Here is an 18,343-nt window from a genome sequence, read left to right as displayed (position 1 = left end):
ACTTGTATGGAAGATGAGTCAAATACAATAATTCTTTACACCTCTTTAATGAACTGCGTTTGTGCATATTTTATACATATTTGCCCTATTCTTGCATAAAGTAAGTTATTTGACTTTGTTTTATTTTACTTTAGCCACAGTTAGTGCTATTGATTGTAATATGAAGCAGGGCCTTTTGGACTAATGTGTTGAATAGAAACTTCTTTGTGGATACCAAGATATTTTCTTAATGTTACATGTTACATTACTTATTTCAGGATGTGACAAGCACCAGCAAAGTTAAAGTGAGCAGCTGCACCAGAGAAACCGATCAGGCAAATGGTCCGCCATCAACAGCTGAACAACATTTATCCTACAAGATGGAAACGGTAATAAATGCAATACAACTGTTGGATAAAATTATTTAAATTTAAGTCCGATTCTACTTGGTTCTATCTTTAACGCTGAATGTTATGGATAAGATTAAATGTTTTCCAACGTTTTTCACTTTGGTTGGGATTTTCTGTGCCTCTCTGTGGTGTGTTTTGCAGTGACGGAGAAAGCCTGACCACGGGAAGTTGAGGAACGGATATGTAAGGAGATTCTGGACAGGTGCAGAAAAAATAGGGTTGTTGTAATGGGAGACTTTAATTTCCCTTGTATAGATTGGAAATCGCTTAGGGCTGGGGGCCTGGACGGAGTAGAATTTATAAAATGCGCACAAGAAGTTTCTTTGGAACAATATGTTGACAGTCCAACTAGAGAGGGGGCTATACTGGACCTAGTGCTGGGGAATGAGCCCGGTCAGGTCATCAAAGTTTCAGTAGGGGAACATGTGGCAAATAGTGACCACAATTCTGTAAACTTTAGGATAGTAATGGAAAAAGATGAGTGTTGTCCGATGGGTAAGGTGCTGAATTGGGGGAAGGCTAACTACAGCCGGATTAGGCAGGATTTGGTGGCTGTTGATTGGGAGAGGCTGTTCGAGGGTAAATCCACATCTGGCATGTGGGAGTCTTTTAAGGAGCAGTTGATAGGACTGCAGGACAGGCATGTGCCTGTAAAGAGGAAGGATAGGAAAGGTAGGATTCGAGAGCCGTGGATAACCAGTGAAATTGTGGGTCTAATCAAAAAGAAAAATGAGGCATACATGAGGTCCAGGCAGCTAAAAACAGATGGAGCACTGGAGGAATACAGAGGAAGTAGAAAAGAACTCAAACAGGGACTTAGAAGGGCAAAAAGGGGTCACAAAATGTCCTTGGCAGACAGGATTAAGGAGAATCCCAAGGCATTTTATACAGATGTTAGGAACAAGAGGGTTGTTAAGGAAAGAATCGGACCTCTCAGGGACAAAGGAGGGGAATTATGCTTAGAACCAAAGGAAGTAGGTGAGATCCTAAACGAATACTTTGCATTAGTATTCGCAAAGGAGAGGGACATGTTGACTGGTAGTGTCTTAGAGAGATGTTTTGACCCGTTAGAAAAAATCTCAATTACAAGGGAGGAAGTGTTAGGTTTTTTAGGAAACATTAAGACAGACAAATCTCCAGGGCCGGATTGCATCTATCCTAGACTCCTCAGGGAGGCGAGAGATGCAATTGCTGGGCCTCTAACAGAAATCTTTGTCTCTTCACTGGACACAGGTGAGGTCCCAGAGGATAGCAAATGTGGTCCCGTTATTTAAGAAGGGTAGCAAGGATAACCCGGGTAATTGTAGGCCGGTGAGCTTGACGTCCGTGGTCGGGAAGTTGTTGGAGAAGATTCTTAGAGTTGGATATATGCGCAGTTAGAACTGAATAATCTCATTAGTGATAGACAGCATGGTTTTGTACGAGGGAGGTCATGCCTCACAAATTTGGTTGAGTTTTTTTGAGGAGGTGACAAAAGCGATTGACGAGGGAAGGGCCGTGGATGTCGTCTATATGGATTTTAGTAAAGTGTTTGACAAGGTCCCTCATGGCAGGCTGGTGCAAAAGGTTAAATCGCATGGGATAAAAGGTGAGCTAGCTAGATGGGTGGAGAACTGGCTTAGCCATAGAAGACAGAGGGTAGCAGTGGAGGGGTCTTTTTCCGGTTGGAGGTCTGTGACTAGTGGTGTTCCGCAGGGCTCTGTACTGGGACCTCTACTGTTTGTGATATATATAAATGATTTGGAGGAAGATGTAACTGGTGTGATCAGTAAGTTTGCGGATGACACGAAGATTGCTGGAGTTGCGGATAGTGATGAACATTGTCAGAGAATACAGCAGGATATAGATAGGCTGGAACATTGGGCGGAGAAATGGCAGATGGAATTTAATCCAGATTAATGCGAAGTGATGCATTTCGGTAGATCTAATGTAAGGGGGAGCTATACAATAAATGGCAGAACCATCAGGAGTATAGACACACAGAGGGACCTGGGTGTACAAGTCCACAGATCCTTAAAGGTGGTAGCACAGGTGGAGAGGGTGGTGAAGAAGGCATATGGCATGCTTGCCTTTATTGGATGGGGCATAGAATATAAAAGTTGGCATATGATGTTGCAGCTGTATAGAACGATGGTTAGGCCACATTTAGAATACTGCGTCCAGTTCTGGTCGCCACACTACCAGAAGGACGTGGAGGCTTTGGAGAGAGTACAGAGAAGGTTTACCAGGATGTTGCCTGGTATAGAGGGTCTTAGCTATGAGGAGAGATTGGGTAAACTGGGGTTGTTCTCCCTGGAAAGACGGAGGATGAGGGGCGACCTAATAGAGGTGTATAAAATTATGAAGGGCATAGATAGGGTGAACAGTGGGAAGCATTTTCCCAGGTCGGAGGTGACGAACACAAGGGGTCATGGGTTCAAGGTGAGGGGGGCAAGGTTCAACACAGATGTCAGGGGGACGTATTTTACACAGAGGGTGGTGGGGGCCTGGAATGCACTGCCAAGCAAGGTTATTGAGGCGGACACGCTGGGATCGTTCAAGACTTATCTAGATAACCACATGAACAGACTGGGAACAGAGGGATACAAAAGAATGGTCTCGTGGGCACATGAGCGGCGCAGGCTTGGAGGGCCAAAGAGCCTGTTCCTGTGCTGTATTGTTCTTTGTTCTATTGCTGGTGACGGGATCTTCTGGTCCCACTACTGTCAATGGGGTATCCCCTTGTTCGCACCCTCCGCCGCCGGGAACCCAAGGCAAGGTTGGGGGGGACACCATTGGCAGCGCCTGATGATCAACGGGATTGGCCAGAAAATCTTGCCCAATGTTTTTGAGTGAAGCTGTATAACTAGTTTAAGTTTATTTTTTAGTGTCACAAGTAGGCTTACATTAACACCGCAATTAAGTTACTGTGAAGATCCCCTAGTCGCCACACTCTGGCGCCTATTTGGGTACACTGCGGGAGAATTTGGCCAATGCACCTAACCAGCACATCTTTTGGACTGTGGGAGAAAACCGGAGCACTCGGAGGAAACCCACACAGACATGGGGAGAACGTGCAGACTCCACGACAGTGACCCAAGCCGGGAATCGAACATGGGTCCCTGGCACTGTGAGACAGCAATGCTAATCACTGTGCCACCGTGCCACCCTAATAGCTTGAAATAAAAACAGAAAAAGTGGGAAATACTCAGTATACCTGGCAGCAAGAAATAGAGTTAATGGGCATAATTTTCACTTGATAGCCCCGCCTGATAAGATGGGACCTGTGGCGGGTCAGGAACTTTTGGAATCTGCAAAGAGCTTTGCCATGGAGCTTTAATTGAACCATGGCGTTACTATCCTGCTTCCAGGTTTCCTGGCCATTCAAAGAGGGCACCTGGGATGGTGCACCAAATCTGTTAATGCAAGGATTTATATTTAAGGGACTTTGTCATGGGTCAGAAAGGTTCAATTGGGTATGGATTCCCGAAATTGAAGCAGTCATACAAATGGAAAAGAGACCTGGAAAAGCTGTCCTGAGTCTTTCTCTGACTCTTATCTGGAGCACCTGCTGAGGTATCTAAGGGACTGTAGTGAGGTGATGTTTCCCCAGGATGGGAGGAAGAAACCAGTCTCTCAAACCATGCAGGCATTGATGGAAGTGGCCAAGGAAGTGAGCAGCAGGTATATAATCCCTTGAACCTGGATTCAGTGCTGCAAGAGTTCCAAGAACGTCAGGAAGGTTGGAAAGGTAGGGGGCAATAATACTTTCAAGCCTGACTTGCTGATTTTCCCAAAATACCCTGCACTTTGCATCTTCCCTTATCGCTCTCTCTTCAGATACTTCCTCATAACTCCATCTGAGCAGCCAACACCCACACTCATCCTTATCTTATGTCCACATGCAGCCATGCCTCACAGCTACCCTCCACAAATGACTTTGTCTCTCCTCCACACAAACCATTCGTAACACTCATAGCTTTCCCCTTTCCCTCCCTGCAGGAGGAGGACATGTAGAACTCCATAGAGAGGAACAGTGCTAGGGAATGGAGACACACACTGCTCCACAGGACTTTCAGGCTTTTAGAACAACTCATTACCTCTGGGCACAAGATCTTCTTCCCAATGGAGTAGATGAACACACATTGTCAGTGGCTATCACTGACAGAACCTCCCCTGCTATCCCCCACCAGCCCTTGGCAAGCCAGAGTGTGGGGCTGGTACCTGAGTGTGTTATGGCACACACCTCATCTTTCCTTCCATCCTGTGGTCCTTCAACCTCCACACTCTTGCTGCTCACTTTTTGACCAGCATTTATTCTTCCTCATTAATTGCCCTTGAGAGCCATGATGTGGAGATGCCGGCTTTGGACTGGGGTGGGCACAGTAAGAAGTCCCATAATGACAGATTACCTGATGAAGGAGCGGCACTCTGAAAGCTCATGATTCCAAATAAACCTGTTGGACTTTAACCAGTTGTGAGACTTCTTACAGTGCCCTTGAGAAGGTGGTGGTGAACCAGCTTCTTGAATCACTGCAGTTCATGTGCTGTAGATACCTCTACAGTGCTGTTAGGGAGGGAGTACCAGGATTTTGACCTAGCATCAGTGAAGGAATGGCAATATAGTTCCAAATCAGACTGGTGTGTGGTTTGGAGAGGAACTTGCAGGTGGTGTTCCCATGTCTGTTGCCCTTGCCCTTCTAGGTGGCATAGGTCATGGATTTGGAAAGAGACTTGGTGAGTTGCCACAATGCATCTTGTAAATGATACACACTGCTGCCAGTAGAGAGAAGGAATATTTAAGATGGTAGGTGAGGTGCCAGTCAAGTGGACAGTTTAGTCCTGGATCATGTCAAGCTTCTTGAGTGTTGTTGAAGCTTCTCTCCTCCAGGCAGGTGGAGATTATTCCACTGCACTCTTGATTTGTGCTTGTAGATGTTGGACAGGGTTTGGAGAGTCAGAAGATGAGTTCGTCTCTGCAGAATTCCCATCATCTGGCCTGCTCTTGTAGCCACAGTATTTATATGGTGAGTCCAGTTCAGTTTCTGGTCAATGGTGAACCCAAGATGTTGATAGTGGGGGAATTCAGCAATGGTATTGACATTGAATCACAAGGAAAGATGGTTAGATTCTCTCTTGTTGGAAGTGGTCATTGCCTGGCAATTATATGGCATAAATGTTACTTGACACTTAACATCCCAAGTCAGAATGTTATCCAGCTCTTGCTGTAAATGGATATGGATCGAATTTTAAAAATAATTATTTAATGGGATGTGGGCATCGCTGGCTAGACCAATGTTTTTATTGCCCATCCCTTGTATCTGAGGAGTCATTAATGATATAGAACATTGCGCATACATCTCAACTTCTGACCTCATGACAAAGGGAAGGTGATTGATGAAGCAGCTGAAGATGGCTGAGCCAAGAACACTACCCTGAGGAACAATGTCCTGAGATAATTGACTTCCTGCAAATCACAAAACCATCTTCCTTTGTGCTAGGAACCAGTGGTGAGTTTCTCCCTTGATTCCCATTAACTCCAGTTTTGTTCGGGCTCCTTGATGCCACACTTGATCACTTCCATTCATGCCAGCTTGGTTTTAGTCCCTCAATTCTGGCATTAAGACCTCCAGGAATAATCAGAAGTCTGGAGCTGCAACCTTCTGAAGTTTCTTTTCCATTCCTGTGGTTGGTGAAGCCTCAGGAATGAATATACTATTCAGCAATTCTGACTCCTGCTGGGGTTCCTTTAAATGGAAATACTTCCTTCGACAGATTTGGTGTGCCATTCTTCCCACTCTCTTTTAAAGGTCGGCTAACCCAGAAGTGGAACGGTAATGCTGTGGCTGAGTTAGAGCCACAACAAAGCCCACTACTGAATCAAAAATGTTCCCGGCACACAACCAGTCTCCCCTCTATGTGTAGATATGTCAAGATAATTGCCACCTATTATCTCTGTTCCTTTGTTCACAGAAGCTGCCAGATCTGCTGAATGTTTCTGGAATTTTCTGTTTCTGTTTCAGATTTTCAGCAGTACTTTGTTAGAGATTTGAGAGCTAAAGCTCAAGAAATTCAGTGAATCCACTTAGTAAAATACAGTATTGCGTTAAAAATGAGACTTCCTTTTAGCTAGTGACAGTTCAAAATGGCTGGGATATCAAGACGATGTGATTGTTCCATATTTGATGTGTTTCACTGCATTCTAATGGATTCCATATAAGTAAACCTGATGTGTTTCTACAGGCCTCTGTTGTGGAACAGAATACTCATCTGTCAAATATGGTGGGCAACTTTGAAAATCACCTGAATAATTTCAGTGGTAAGTGCTGTAATTCTGTACATGGTGAGTACCACAGCACTGCTTTTGTCATATGCTTCAGCTTAAATTACTTTGAGCTTCTCGCAGTCATAAAGCACTCACATCTGAAACTCATATTAAATTCATTAGAGATTGACATCCAAAGCTTGGTCCTAATTAATACAGGCCTTCCTTCTCAAAATGCTGGTACATATACACAAAATCGTTGAGTTTATTCCACCCTTTGCTGGGTGGTAGTGTGCATAGCAGAAGTGAAAGGACTGGATATTGGGGCTGAGATTACAAAAGTAGGGACTGTTCTCCTTAGAGAAGACAGAGTTGAGAGCAGCTTTGATAGAGGGCTTCAAAATTGTGAGGGGTTTGGATGGAGTCGACAGGGAGAAATTGTTCCCATAGGTAGATGGATCGAGAACCAAAGGACACACATTGTGTGATTTCAAGAAGAAATTAGATATAGCTCTTGGGGCTAAAGGGATCAAGGGATATGAGGGGAAGGCGGGATCAGCCATGATAAAAATGAATGGCGGAGCAGGTTTGAAGGGCCGAATGGCCTACTGCTTCTATTTTCTATATTTCGATGAATAAAGGTGACTCTAGAGTTAACATTGATGCTATGTATACTGATGTGTGATGGTAGTAGTGTGGTGTGTGGGTTGGGTGGTGGAGAGGGAGAGGGTGTGGGGGGAGGAATGTTACTTAAGAGAGAGGATTATAAATTTTACTTCTGATGTCTTTCTTAAATATATACAGCAGCATGCACCTGGGAGTGTTGATGTTTGTGTAAAACTTCAAATAAAGACTGAAAAACCAGTTTCTCCAATTCAAATTTGGTTGCTGGCATGTTATCTGTAAGGGGCACTGAAGGTATCTGGGAAGGGATTTTGTTAAAAGAAAGACAGAATAAACATGGTGCATCACATGGGAGATTGTGGGAGTTTGCATTTTGCTTTCTCTTTCTAGTTCAGGAATATTTTTCATGTATTTATTTTCTGTTTGAACAGTGGATGGAGTGACTGACGATGAAAAGCCAAAAGTTTCCACTCAGATATTAAAACAGCAATTTGAAAAAACAGCCCAGCCGACCCAAATGGCGACAAACACCACCAAAAAGATTAAGGTGTCTATTGTTCTTGAATATGTGCACGTTGACAGCAATGACCGTTAACATTGTTTGCTTACTGACGACACTTACAAATGCAAGAAATGCACATTTGAAATGCAGAGCCTTCAACTGGAAAAGTGTACTTTTTCTAACTTTATGTCTGTTTTTTTTTCTAATTCTTTAACGTTTCTTTTCTCTGCTGCACATCATTATCTTTTCCACTTCCTATCATCTTGTAAAATATTATAACCCCTTTCATCATTTCCCCCCCCCCCCCAGACGTAAAGTATTTTTGTTTCACTAAGTCATACAATTAGGGATGAAAAGGAACCGTTACGGAGAAATTAAGGATATGTTGAAGAAAACGAGTAAGGTAAGAAATCACTTTAACACCACATGGTTTCCTTAATTATCACAGCCATCAGATAATGAAGCCAATCTTTAAAATCTGCAGCAGAGAAGAATTTGAGGGAACAAAATAATATTACTAAACAGTTTTCCATTTATTTGTCAAAATTGCATTGACATTGAAATAGAATGTTTGGTGGAATATAATGAAGATGGTGTGTTGACCTTGCATGGCATGAAGACTGGTGTGAAACAGACTGTTATGTTCAGAAACAGCAACAAAAGCAATGCCTAGTTCAACATGCTTATTGACTTTTCCATTAAGACAGAGCATAACTTCCAAGAGATGCAGTGGCCTCCTGCTGTTTCTACTTCCAACATCTTCACCACAGCATGCAAGATTTCTGAAGCTGCCTCATTACGAGAAATAGCCAGTACAGCTGCTTCAGTTTCTGTCGGCTCCAGTAACTGTGGAAGCATGGAAGAGTTCCCTCCTCCACCACCAGATTTACTCAATGAACCATCAGAAATAACTTATTTCTCGCAATCTCCCGAACTCCCTCTTCCTTCAACAAAACAAATCATTCCCAAAGACCTGTATTCAAAGCAAAGAAATCTTTACGAGCTCAAGCGTTTGTGTAAACATATCAATCCAGGGATGAGAAGGAACCTGGAAAAAGAGTTTATACAAGAGATCAGTGAGATCGTGACAAATGAAACTAAAAATAATGATGTAATGGGAGATGTGCAACAGGCTAAGTATGTCTTTGAACACACTGGCCCGAGCCCCCAGAAATGTATGAGCCCAGAAAGAGAGTATTTAGAATGGGATGAGATCCTTAAAGGAGAGGTACAGTCCATGCGCTGGATGTTTGAGACTCAACCGTTAGATTCTATCAAGGATGAATCCCCTGACCAAAGTGATACAAAATGCATTTCACAACAGGAATTGATAGCAGGTGGTGACGTGAAGTACACAGCATGGATGTTTGAGACACAAGCTATGGACACACTTGGTGTAAGCTCTCCTGAATCTACAGAAACCATTGGTAAGATCCCTGAGTTAGCAAGAGGAGATGTCCGCACTGCCACCTGGTTGTTTGAAACACAGCCGCTTGATTCAATGAATAAGATTCACCATGAGGATGAGCAGGCAATAGAAACTTCAACCACTAAAGACATTACTGCTGGGGATGTTAAAACGGCGAGATATTTATTTGAAACTCAGTCCCTGGATACACTTGGGCACTTGGATTCAGTGGATGAAACAAACTTCCTGCATCTGAAAACTGAAGTTGAAGAAATTAAAGGAAATGTGAAGAAGACAACAAAGTTATTTGAAACTCAACCCCTCTATGTTATTAGGGATCAGTCTGGTCAAGTGCTGGAAATCAAAACTGTCAAAAGAGAGGAGATTGAAAGGGGAGATGTAAGAACTGCACTCTGGCTGTTTGAGACAAAACAATTAGATATGATTCAGAAGGACGTTTCAAATATAAAGGTTGTATGTGGGATCTCTAGGGAGGAAGTTAATGAAGGTGGTGTGAACAGAGCTAAATGGTTATTTGAAACACATTCCCTAGACAGCATCAAAGAACAGTTAGAAACAGACACTTCAGTCTCATATAAAGAAGAAATACAAGGTGCTGATGTTAGTCGACAATGCTGGATGTTTGAAACCCAACCATTTGACTCGCTGAAAGACAATGATAATGCAAGACTGATCGAAGCTGAAGAAATAATAGGGGGTGATGTGCGTTCAACAAAACACTTATTTGAGACCGTTCCCATGGACACCTTAAAGGACAGCCCAGATGTTGGAAAGCTTAAACATGTGGTTGCTTCTGAAGAGGAAAAAGGGGATGTGAGACACCAGACATGGCTTTTTGAGACCCAACCACTTGAGATGATTGGGGAGGAGAAAGAAAAATATACCAAAACAATTCAGCTGGAGGAAATCACAAAAGGTGATGTCAACAATCACAGACAGATGTTTGAAACAATGGATTTAAGTCACACCGATGAATATAAAAAGATTCAAGTGGATGGTGTTACCAGCGGGGCTGTAATGTCAAATAGAACCTTATTTGAAACAACTCCTCTCTACGCTGTTCAGGATAGTGCTGGACACTATCACGAGGTTAAAACAGTGAGGAGAGAAGAAATTGTGAGGGGTGATGTTCGAACCTGTAGATGGATGTTTGAGACAACACCTATCGATCAATTTGACGAAAGTATTCAAAAGTTTCAAATCATCAAGGGTATATCCAAAGAGGAAATACAATCTGGTGATGTGAAAACTGCAAAGTGGCTCTTTGAAACGCAACCTCTTGATGCTATCAAGTATTTTAGCAACGTAGAAGATGAGGAAATTATTACAAAGCAGCGTGATGATATTAAGGGAGATGTACAGACTTGCAGATGGTTGTTTGAGACACAGCCAATGGATGCTCTCTATGAAAAAGTGGATATTAAAAATGAAGTCGATGAGATTCAAAAAGGGGATGTAAAAACGTGCACTTGGTTATTTGAAACTCAGCCTTTAGATGCAATAAAGGATCATCCAGAAACAATCCTGACCATGCGTACAGTACAGCGGGAAGACATCCAGGGAAGTGATGTGCGAATGGCCTGTTTCCTATTTGAGACTGAACCTCTAGGAGATATACAAGGAGAGAAGGAAGAATTTAGGCAGGTAACTAAAATAGATATACAATCAGGGGATGTATCTCGTAAGAAGTGGATCTTTGAAAATAAGTCTCTTGATCTGATAAACTCCAGTTCAGAAGAGATGTTGAAAAAAATTAAATCAATGACTGCAGAAGATATCCAGAAAGGCAATGTTATTAATTGCACTTGGCTTTTTGAAAATCGTCCAATAGACACTATCAAAGAAAATACTGAAGAGCAAGCAGTTCTCCGCACGATCACAGATGTTCAGGGTGGGGATGTTGAGAAAGGACGTTTCATTTTTGAGACTTACTCGTTGGATCAGATTAAGGAAGACTCTTCAGAGAGTACAGATCTCAATAAGTTTAGTATGGAACAAGTAGAAAAAGGAGATGTTAAGAACTACACAATGTTGTTTGAAACTCAGCCACTATATGCCATCAAAGATAAGGAAGGATGTTATCATGAAGTAACAACTGTTCGGAAGGAGGAAGTGATTAGTGGAGATGTGCGGGGCACCAGGTGGCTGTTTGAAACTAAGCCATTGGATTTGATTAAAGAAACTGATGAGGTATATGTCATCAAAGCTGTGACACAGGAGGATATTCAAAAAGGTGACGTTACTTCTGCACGTTGGAGATTTGAAACACAGCCACTGGACAAAATTACAGATGACGAGAAAGTAATCCTCAAAACTGTTTCTGATGTACAAGGAGGTAATGTGAGATCAAGTACCCAACTATTTGAGTCAGATCGTGATCAAAAATATGTCAGAACAGTCAGTGTCAGTGAAATTCAGCATGGTAACGTAAGGACTGCCACTTGGCTTTTTGAATCACATACCATTGATGAGATAAAAGGGGAAGATGCAGAATATGAAAAGATTGAGACAGTTGGACGAGAAGACGTACAAAAAGGAGATGTAAAACAGGCCATTTGGCTTTTTGAAAAGCAACCTTTGAAGAGCATAAAGGAAGTGAATGATGCAAATCTAAAAATACTTCAAGAAGAAATTCCACAGGTGGATGTTAAAACTACTACCTGGCTTTTTGAAACTACATCTTTGCACCAATTCAATGAAGGTGCAGTGGAAAAGCCAGAAATAATAGGGAAAAGTATTGAGGAAACACTTAAGTCACTCTATGACTGCAAACTTCTCAAATCCCAAGGAATCCTCATTGAAGCCGATGAGGTTGGAGATGTCAGAATGGCAAAATATCAACTTCTGAACCAAACATCCCCGGAGGTACAGAAAGAACAGATTGTCAGAGGAGATCTCCAAAAAATAATGATGGAGTTACTATCCAAAAAGGAGTCTATGGAGAAGGGAATTACTGTAGACCCCAACGAAAAAGGTAACATTCATTTGACAACAGCACAACTTCTGAAAAAGACAACAGATATTAACATTGAAAAAGAAGAAATCATTGGTTGCGATATTCAACAAGTTATCAGCAATCTTTTAAGTCATGACAGCTCTGCAAAAAAGGGAATTCTGATTCAAGAGAGTGAGAAAGGGGATGTTAAGATGACAGTTTATTCTCTTCTCAATAGACCAGATGACGTGAAAATTCAGCAAGATGAAGTACCAAAAAGTGATATAAAAACCGCAATCGATAAGCTAATAGCTACGTCTCAGGACAGTGAACTTGCACAGAAAGTTACAGTCAGTGACACTGAAAAAGGCAACGTTCAGTTTTACACAACTTGTATTGAATCAGGAGCTTTGGACTACCTTAAACTACTTCAACAGGGGATTGATGAAAACGCCATGGAACAACAGAAGTCCGAGGAAATAATACATGGAGATGTTGAGGGTACCAAACAAAAGCTGAAGCAACAGCAAACACAGATTGAACGGACAGTTGCAGAATCTGAAATTCTATCTGGTGACGTCCAAAATGCAATGCTGAGTTTTATGGCAGAACAGCAAAATGTATCTGCCTGTGTAGAAAAAGAAGAAATTGTACGAGGCGATTTAAGAGCAGCCTTATATTCACTCAATCAGGCCATAAATCAGCCATCAGTGGTAGAAAAGGAAGAAGTCATACGTGGCAATCTATCTGCAACTCTCAAATCTCTTGAAGAAGCAAAATCTCAGAAGAAACAGACTGAAAAGTTTGAAGTAATTCCAGGAGATATTAAAGGCACAAGAGAGTCTCTGGGAAAGTCAATAAATACCAACATTGAAGTGGTCGAGGAAGGTGTCGCACGTGACGACTTCCAAAGTATTTCAAAATGTTCAGATGAAACACAAAGCAAAAGGGAGCATGCTGAAAAGGAATTGAGCATGAGAACTGACCTTCAATCCTCTTTGACGAATATAATGGAAACAGCTTCTGAAAAGAAAATGCTACATACAATGAGCGATAAAGGCGATGTGAAAGCTTCTATCCAAAATCTACCATCAGAACAGTGGGTTCAACCTCAGGATAGTAGAACAGAAACTGTTCAAAATCAAATCCATCAGGAAAGCCAGAAACAAATTGCAAAGGACTTTGGCCATAAAGGTTCCATAAACTCTCTTGTAACAACTCAAGAGCAAAGTAGGGTGGGTATTACAAAAAGTGTTAAAACAATACAGACGAAGCATGAGGGTATTAAAAAAGTTAACATGAAAGGAGACGATTCAGTGAAAAGTGATCTACAAAAGGAAGTTCAATCGCTTTCGCCACTTGATAAGCAACATCAATATAACGTAAATGAAGTTGTTAAAGAAGACATGAAGAAAAGCTTAGATATGCACAGTACCAAGAGCACATTCAAACATAGTGGTGCACAAAGTGTGCCAGCAACCAGAATCAAGTCCACAGGTGATGCATACAATGCTCACACAGTAAGAGAACCCTTTGGCTCAGTCGACAGACAGATAGTTAAAAAGAAGGCTTCAGGCTCAGCAGGTGGTCAGAGTTCTTTCCAGTCACCAAGAATTTCTGAGGTTATTGAAATACCAAAGACGGAGATTTTTACAGATGCTGAAACAGTAGTTGCACAAGCCATGAACGCTCAGTCCACCCAGGGCCTCAGTACTGTTCAGCAGATTGCACAGGTATCCAGTCAAACAGTTCAGACTTCTGTGTCCCAGTCAATTATGGAACATGATAACAAAAGTAAACAGGAAATTGAAAGTAACGAGTTGCATAAAACCGTTGACAACCTTAGTCAAAGGGTAAATAAAGAACTTGTGTCTAAGAACAAATCCGGGACTACCTCATTTGAAAGAGTACGAACATCTGCAAACAAATTGGACATTCAAACTCAAAGTGCTAGAAAGAAAGGATTCAGCCATGTAAAGATGGACAAAAAGAGTGTGCCAGGGGTTCAGTTTACAACTCCCCCTCCACCTCCACCTGCTCCACTCCCCTGTGATGGTAAACACTTGTTTTCTCCTCCTCCTTCACATATCGAAGAAGATGGTCAAATATTTCCTCTCCCACCACCACCATTAGTCCAGACAAAATCAGAAATGTATGAAATGGAACTCCCTCCTTCTCCTTTTCCTACTCCACCCCCTCCCCTTCCCCCTATCAGTCCTACAATACCTCTGGTCCAGGAAATATTCACAGCAGGACATCCTCCTCCATCTCCTTCACAGTCTGATTTAAACTTACTTCCACCATCTCATCCCCAATCACCTTCCCAACAAAGGAAACCTGTTAATAAGGCATCAAAGTTGCAATCTTCACCAAAAATGCCAAATCTTGAATACAACAAACAAAAAGAGCAACCTAAGAAAGACCTCCAACTTACTTCAAGACCTAATGTAATTATAGCAGAGGATTCCATATTATCAAAGCAAGATCTTCAACAGCAGAAACATGAATTCACACCAGAGAAGCATCATGAGCCTGTTCAGCATTCAACACGTCCACAGATTATACAATCACCACCCCTAGCAAGGCCTGTTCAAAGGCCAACACAGAAAAAGCAAGCACAAGCTACTTCTGCTGTCAACAAAGCTTTTATGCCACTAGATCCTTCACCCAAGACAGAAACTGTAAAACCACAACCTAATCCTTATACCAGGAAATTTAAAACTCCTTTAATGATAGCCGAGGAAAAATACAGGAAGGAGAGAGAAGAAATGGAAAGAAGTAAAGCAGCTAAAATGGCCTGGCCCATAAATACGGGGAAGCAAGCTCCAGCAGTGTTAAAAAGCATGACTGAAGGAGGATCTGAAAATAGTTTCACAGTGAAGCCTTCAGTTTTGCCGAATGTTAAATCGCTTGTTGGTCACCAGACTTCCCAAGCTAGTCAGGTAATGGAAAGAGAAAACATGTCTACTGTTGAAAAAGATCAGATTTATCCAAAACCAGAAGAGTCCGGCACTGCAGAGCAGCATGTCCATCCAAAGCCAGCAGAGCCCACAGCTTCAGAGGTTTTGGCATCCACTTCAGTTTTGTCCTCCCAGTCAGCAGTTGTAGCTGCTTCAGAGCAACTGCACCAAATCTTAAAATATTCCTCAGATGCAATCAGCAATAAGGAAGAGGTGTTTAATGCATTTAAAGATTCAGTGAAAGACATTGGCTTGGAAACCATTAAACAAGATAAGGAGATACACACAAAGCCTCAAGAACAGCCTAGTCATGTAAAGCCTCGATCAGTTTTTTCACCAAAATTTAAGGTTAAAACTATTCAGCTACCTAAAGTGGGTCAAATGATGCCAGAAAAGAAAGAGAATGCACCGTCATACAAAAAGGAGCAAAAACAGATTTTGAAACCAGAAGAATACAAAAGTCAGGAGAAAACTGCCGCAAAGCAATTTCAACTAAAACAAAATAATCATGTGGATGTGGCTAAACAAGAGCAGCATAACATTATTGTTCAGCAGCATAATCAGTTGGGTGAATATCACCTATCGGCCACTGTAGGTAAGGATCAGCACATTGAAAAGACAACTAGTCCACAAATGCTTGCAACAGACATTGCACAAGATCAGATGAAAAATAAGAAAGCAGTACAACATATTCAACAATCATATAGAGCTCATTCGAAAGAAACTCAGAAAGTGCAGCAAAAGAAGGAAAAAGGGGCCACATACAAAGAAATGAAGAATGAAAAAATACAGATGCATCACGTGAAGGCCCAGAAAGAAGCATTTCCAAAACTTCAAGGTGAACAAGATCAGGAGAAAACTGACTTCATTGTCATTCATCAGAAGCCTTTAGGCGAACAGGTACGTGTGCAAAAACACCTTGACTGCAAGGAAATGCTCTTTTCCGAAAATCAGCTTGAACATAAAACAGAACAGGGATCCTTTCAGACAACAGATGAGCAGACATGTTATGTAAGATATGAAGGCAGTAAGCAAGGGCTGGACCCTGCTCACACGGAGAGTACAAAACAGGAGAATGAGGAGAGTAGAAATACTGCAGTGCACGAAAAGGAATTTGATAAAGGTGTGGCAAAGCATTACGTAGAAATTAGTGATAGTTACCGAAAGCGTGAGGAACTGCAAAATATTTTATTCCGACTGGTTCAGTTTGAAAAGGCAAATGACAACATAGATCTAAATGCACTAAAAGCCTTTTTGGAGAAGGTTCCTAACTGGCTGACAGATGGCCATGGATTTCCAATGAAGGTTATCAAAGGGAATGATTTGCAAACGATGAAAAAAGATCTCACACAGATTAAACAGAAAGCATTACTAAAGCTTGCATATTTTGATGAATCAATACAAAAAGCATTGATTTCGATATCTGGTATAAAACCTGAAAAAGAAACATTTGGTAGTAGTACAGCATCACAGAAGATATCCAAGATAAGCATTGGCTCTTGCAAATTAGATAAACAAGGGAAAAGAAATGTAGAGGAGCAAGCATGTGAAATTAGAAAGCAACAATTGAGTGAAATTGCAGAGCAGAGAGCACAGTCTCCAGCGAAAAGAATGTTATCACCATCCCCTTCTTACATCACCATTGAGTCTACAGCAAGGCGCACAGAATCACCTCTTCGGACTATTCCTTCTCCTCCACTTTCTCATAAAGCATACAGTACACCATCCCCAGTCCAACGGGAAACCACCCCGACATCTCCACTACCAATGCGCAGCTCAGACACGCCAACATCCAGAATTCGCACATCTTCAACATCCTCCTCTCCACCCAGGGGCAAACGTTACGATCAGCTTGCCAAACTTAAAGATACCACAGCAAAATTGTCACAGGGCATTTCACAATCTACCCAGTCTGCACACGTTCAGGTAGCAGAAAAGAGGTCAGAAATTATACCCTCTCCAGCAACTCTTCGACGGCAGTTAAAGATTGACACGCCGGTTGCGGATTTATTACCGAAACATGAATCTCCTGTAACGTCCGTTACGGTTAAGGATATAACCGAAATGTTTGAAGAGGCTCAAAGGTCAGAAGAGAACAAAGTGTATATGCGTAAAGATCCCATAGACATTCCAGAACGTTTGGGCTCTGACACTGAGGAGTCTGAATCTGCAGTCAGCAAGCAAAATGTTCAGATGCCTAAAGTAGATCTTTCAGAACTTGTTCATAAATTTGAAGTGCCATATCAAGCCATTTCCTTTCCAAAGGAACCAGTCACAACCACCGAAAGGTCAGGAACTGATGGTGAAGACAATGCTTTTGGGAAAATACCTCTGTTTGAGGACATCCCAATGTTTGATATAAAACCTGTGTTTGACAGCTCTGGGCAAATGACTATTCCTATAAAACATGAACAACCTCAGGCGGATGGAAAACCACTGAAAAAATCTAAATATTCGCAGAAAGCCAAGGAAGGCATTAAGGCATCAACACAATCTATGCGGTATCCTGAGGCAATTAATAAGCAGATCACACACGTGGATGATTTTGAAACTGAAACAACTGGCTCCAGAACTAGACTCCAGCACTCTGAAATGTTTTCGGGCATTGATTCCCGGCATGCACCACCAACCTATGAGGATGTGATTTCAGGACAGATATTAGATATATCAGCCGATAACACACCGGAAGAATTGCTGAAGAATTTTCAAAAGACGTGGCAGGAAAGTGAGCGTGTCTTCAGGAGCCTTGGTTACGAAATTTCAGACACCAGTGAAACTAAGTGGCAAGAAGATGTACTTCAGGAAGATGTTTTGACTGGTAATCTGCATGAACAGTGTGAAGATTAATCTTAAACAGACAATTAAATTCATAAACCCAATATCTATTATAGAGATAAAAAGAGTTAATACTAACCTATTTTCCTTCACTGATTTCCTGTACTATTTTACACTCATTACACTTTTCCCGTGATGAATGTGAACATTGATATGAACACTGAATGAAATCAAATATGATTTCTTTGGTACTGAAATTGGGATAATGCTGTAGGGTAAATATTTCCACTTGTAAGACTAACTGGAGTTATTTTTGTGTGACAACTTCAATAATTTACATTTCTATAAGAAATTTCTCAAAGTTGGGAAAGCTGGAGTGCTTTCAAAGATAAATGTTAATTGATCAGAAGTGTGAAAGAGATAAATTGGATGAGATTGAAAATAAGGTTGGAGAAGGATAGAACCATAGAACCATAGAAAATTAC

At 41.7% G+C, this 18,343-nt stretch overlaps 1 protein-coding gene across 4 annotated transcripts in view; it reads left to right on the top strand.

Annotated features, from left to right (window-relative positions):
- Positions 1 to 18,343, top strand: part of xirp2b (xin actin binding repeat containing 2b) — a 201,238-nt gene that overhangs the window by 167,340 nt on the left and 15,555 nt on the right. For 3 of the 4 annotated variants that reach the window (XM_078228210.1, XM_078228212.1, XM_078228211.1), the window contains 4 exons: positions 258 to 368; positions 6,612 to 6,687; positions 7,689 to 7,804; positions 8,463 to 17,901. In XM_078228210.1, the coding sequence (XP_078084336.1) occupies positions 258 to 368; positions 6,612 to 6,687; positions 7,689 to 7,804; positions 8,463 to 17,901 (9,742 nt within the window). Of the gene's footprint in view, positions 1 to 257; positions 369 to 6,611; positions 6,688 to 7,688; positions 7,805 to 8,462; positions 17,902 to 18,343 lie in introns of those variants that run through there. The other variant, XM_078228213.1, reaches the window with a different exon arrangement.

This window comes from Mustelus asterias, chromosome 14 (assembly GCF_964213995.1).
Source record: "Mustelus asterias chromosome 14, sMusAst1.hap1.1, whole genome shotgun sequence".
Taxonomy (NCBI): Eukaryota; Metazoa; Chordata; class Chondrichthyes; order Carcharhiniformes; family Triakidae; genus Mustelus; species Mustelus asterias.
The sequence above is the reverse complement of the archived record's forward strand: the minus strand, read 5'-3'. Positions and strand labels throughout refer to the sequence as shown.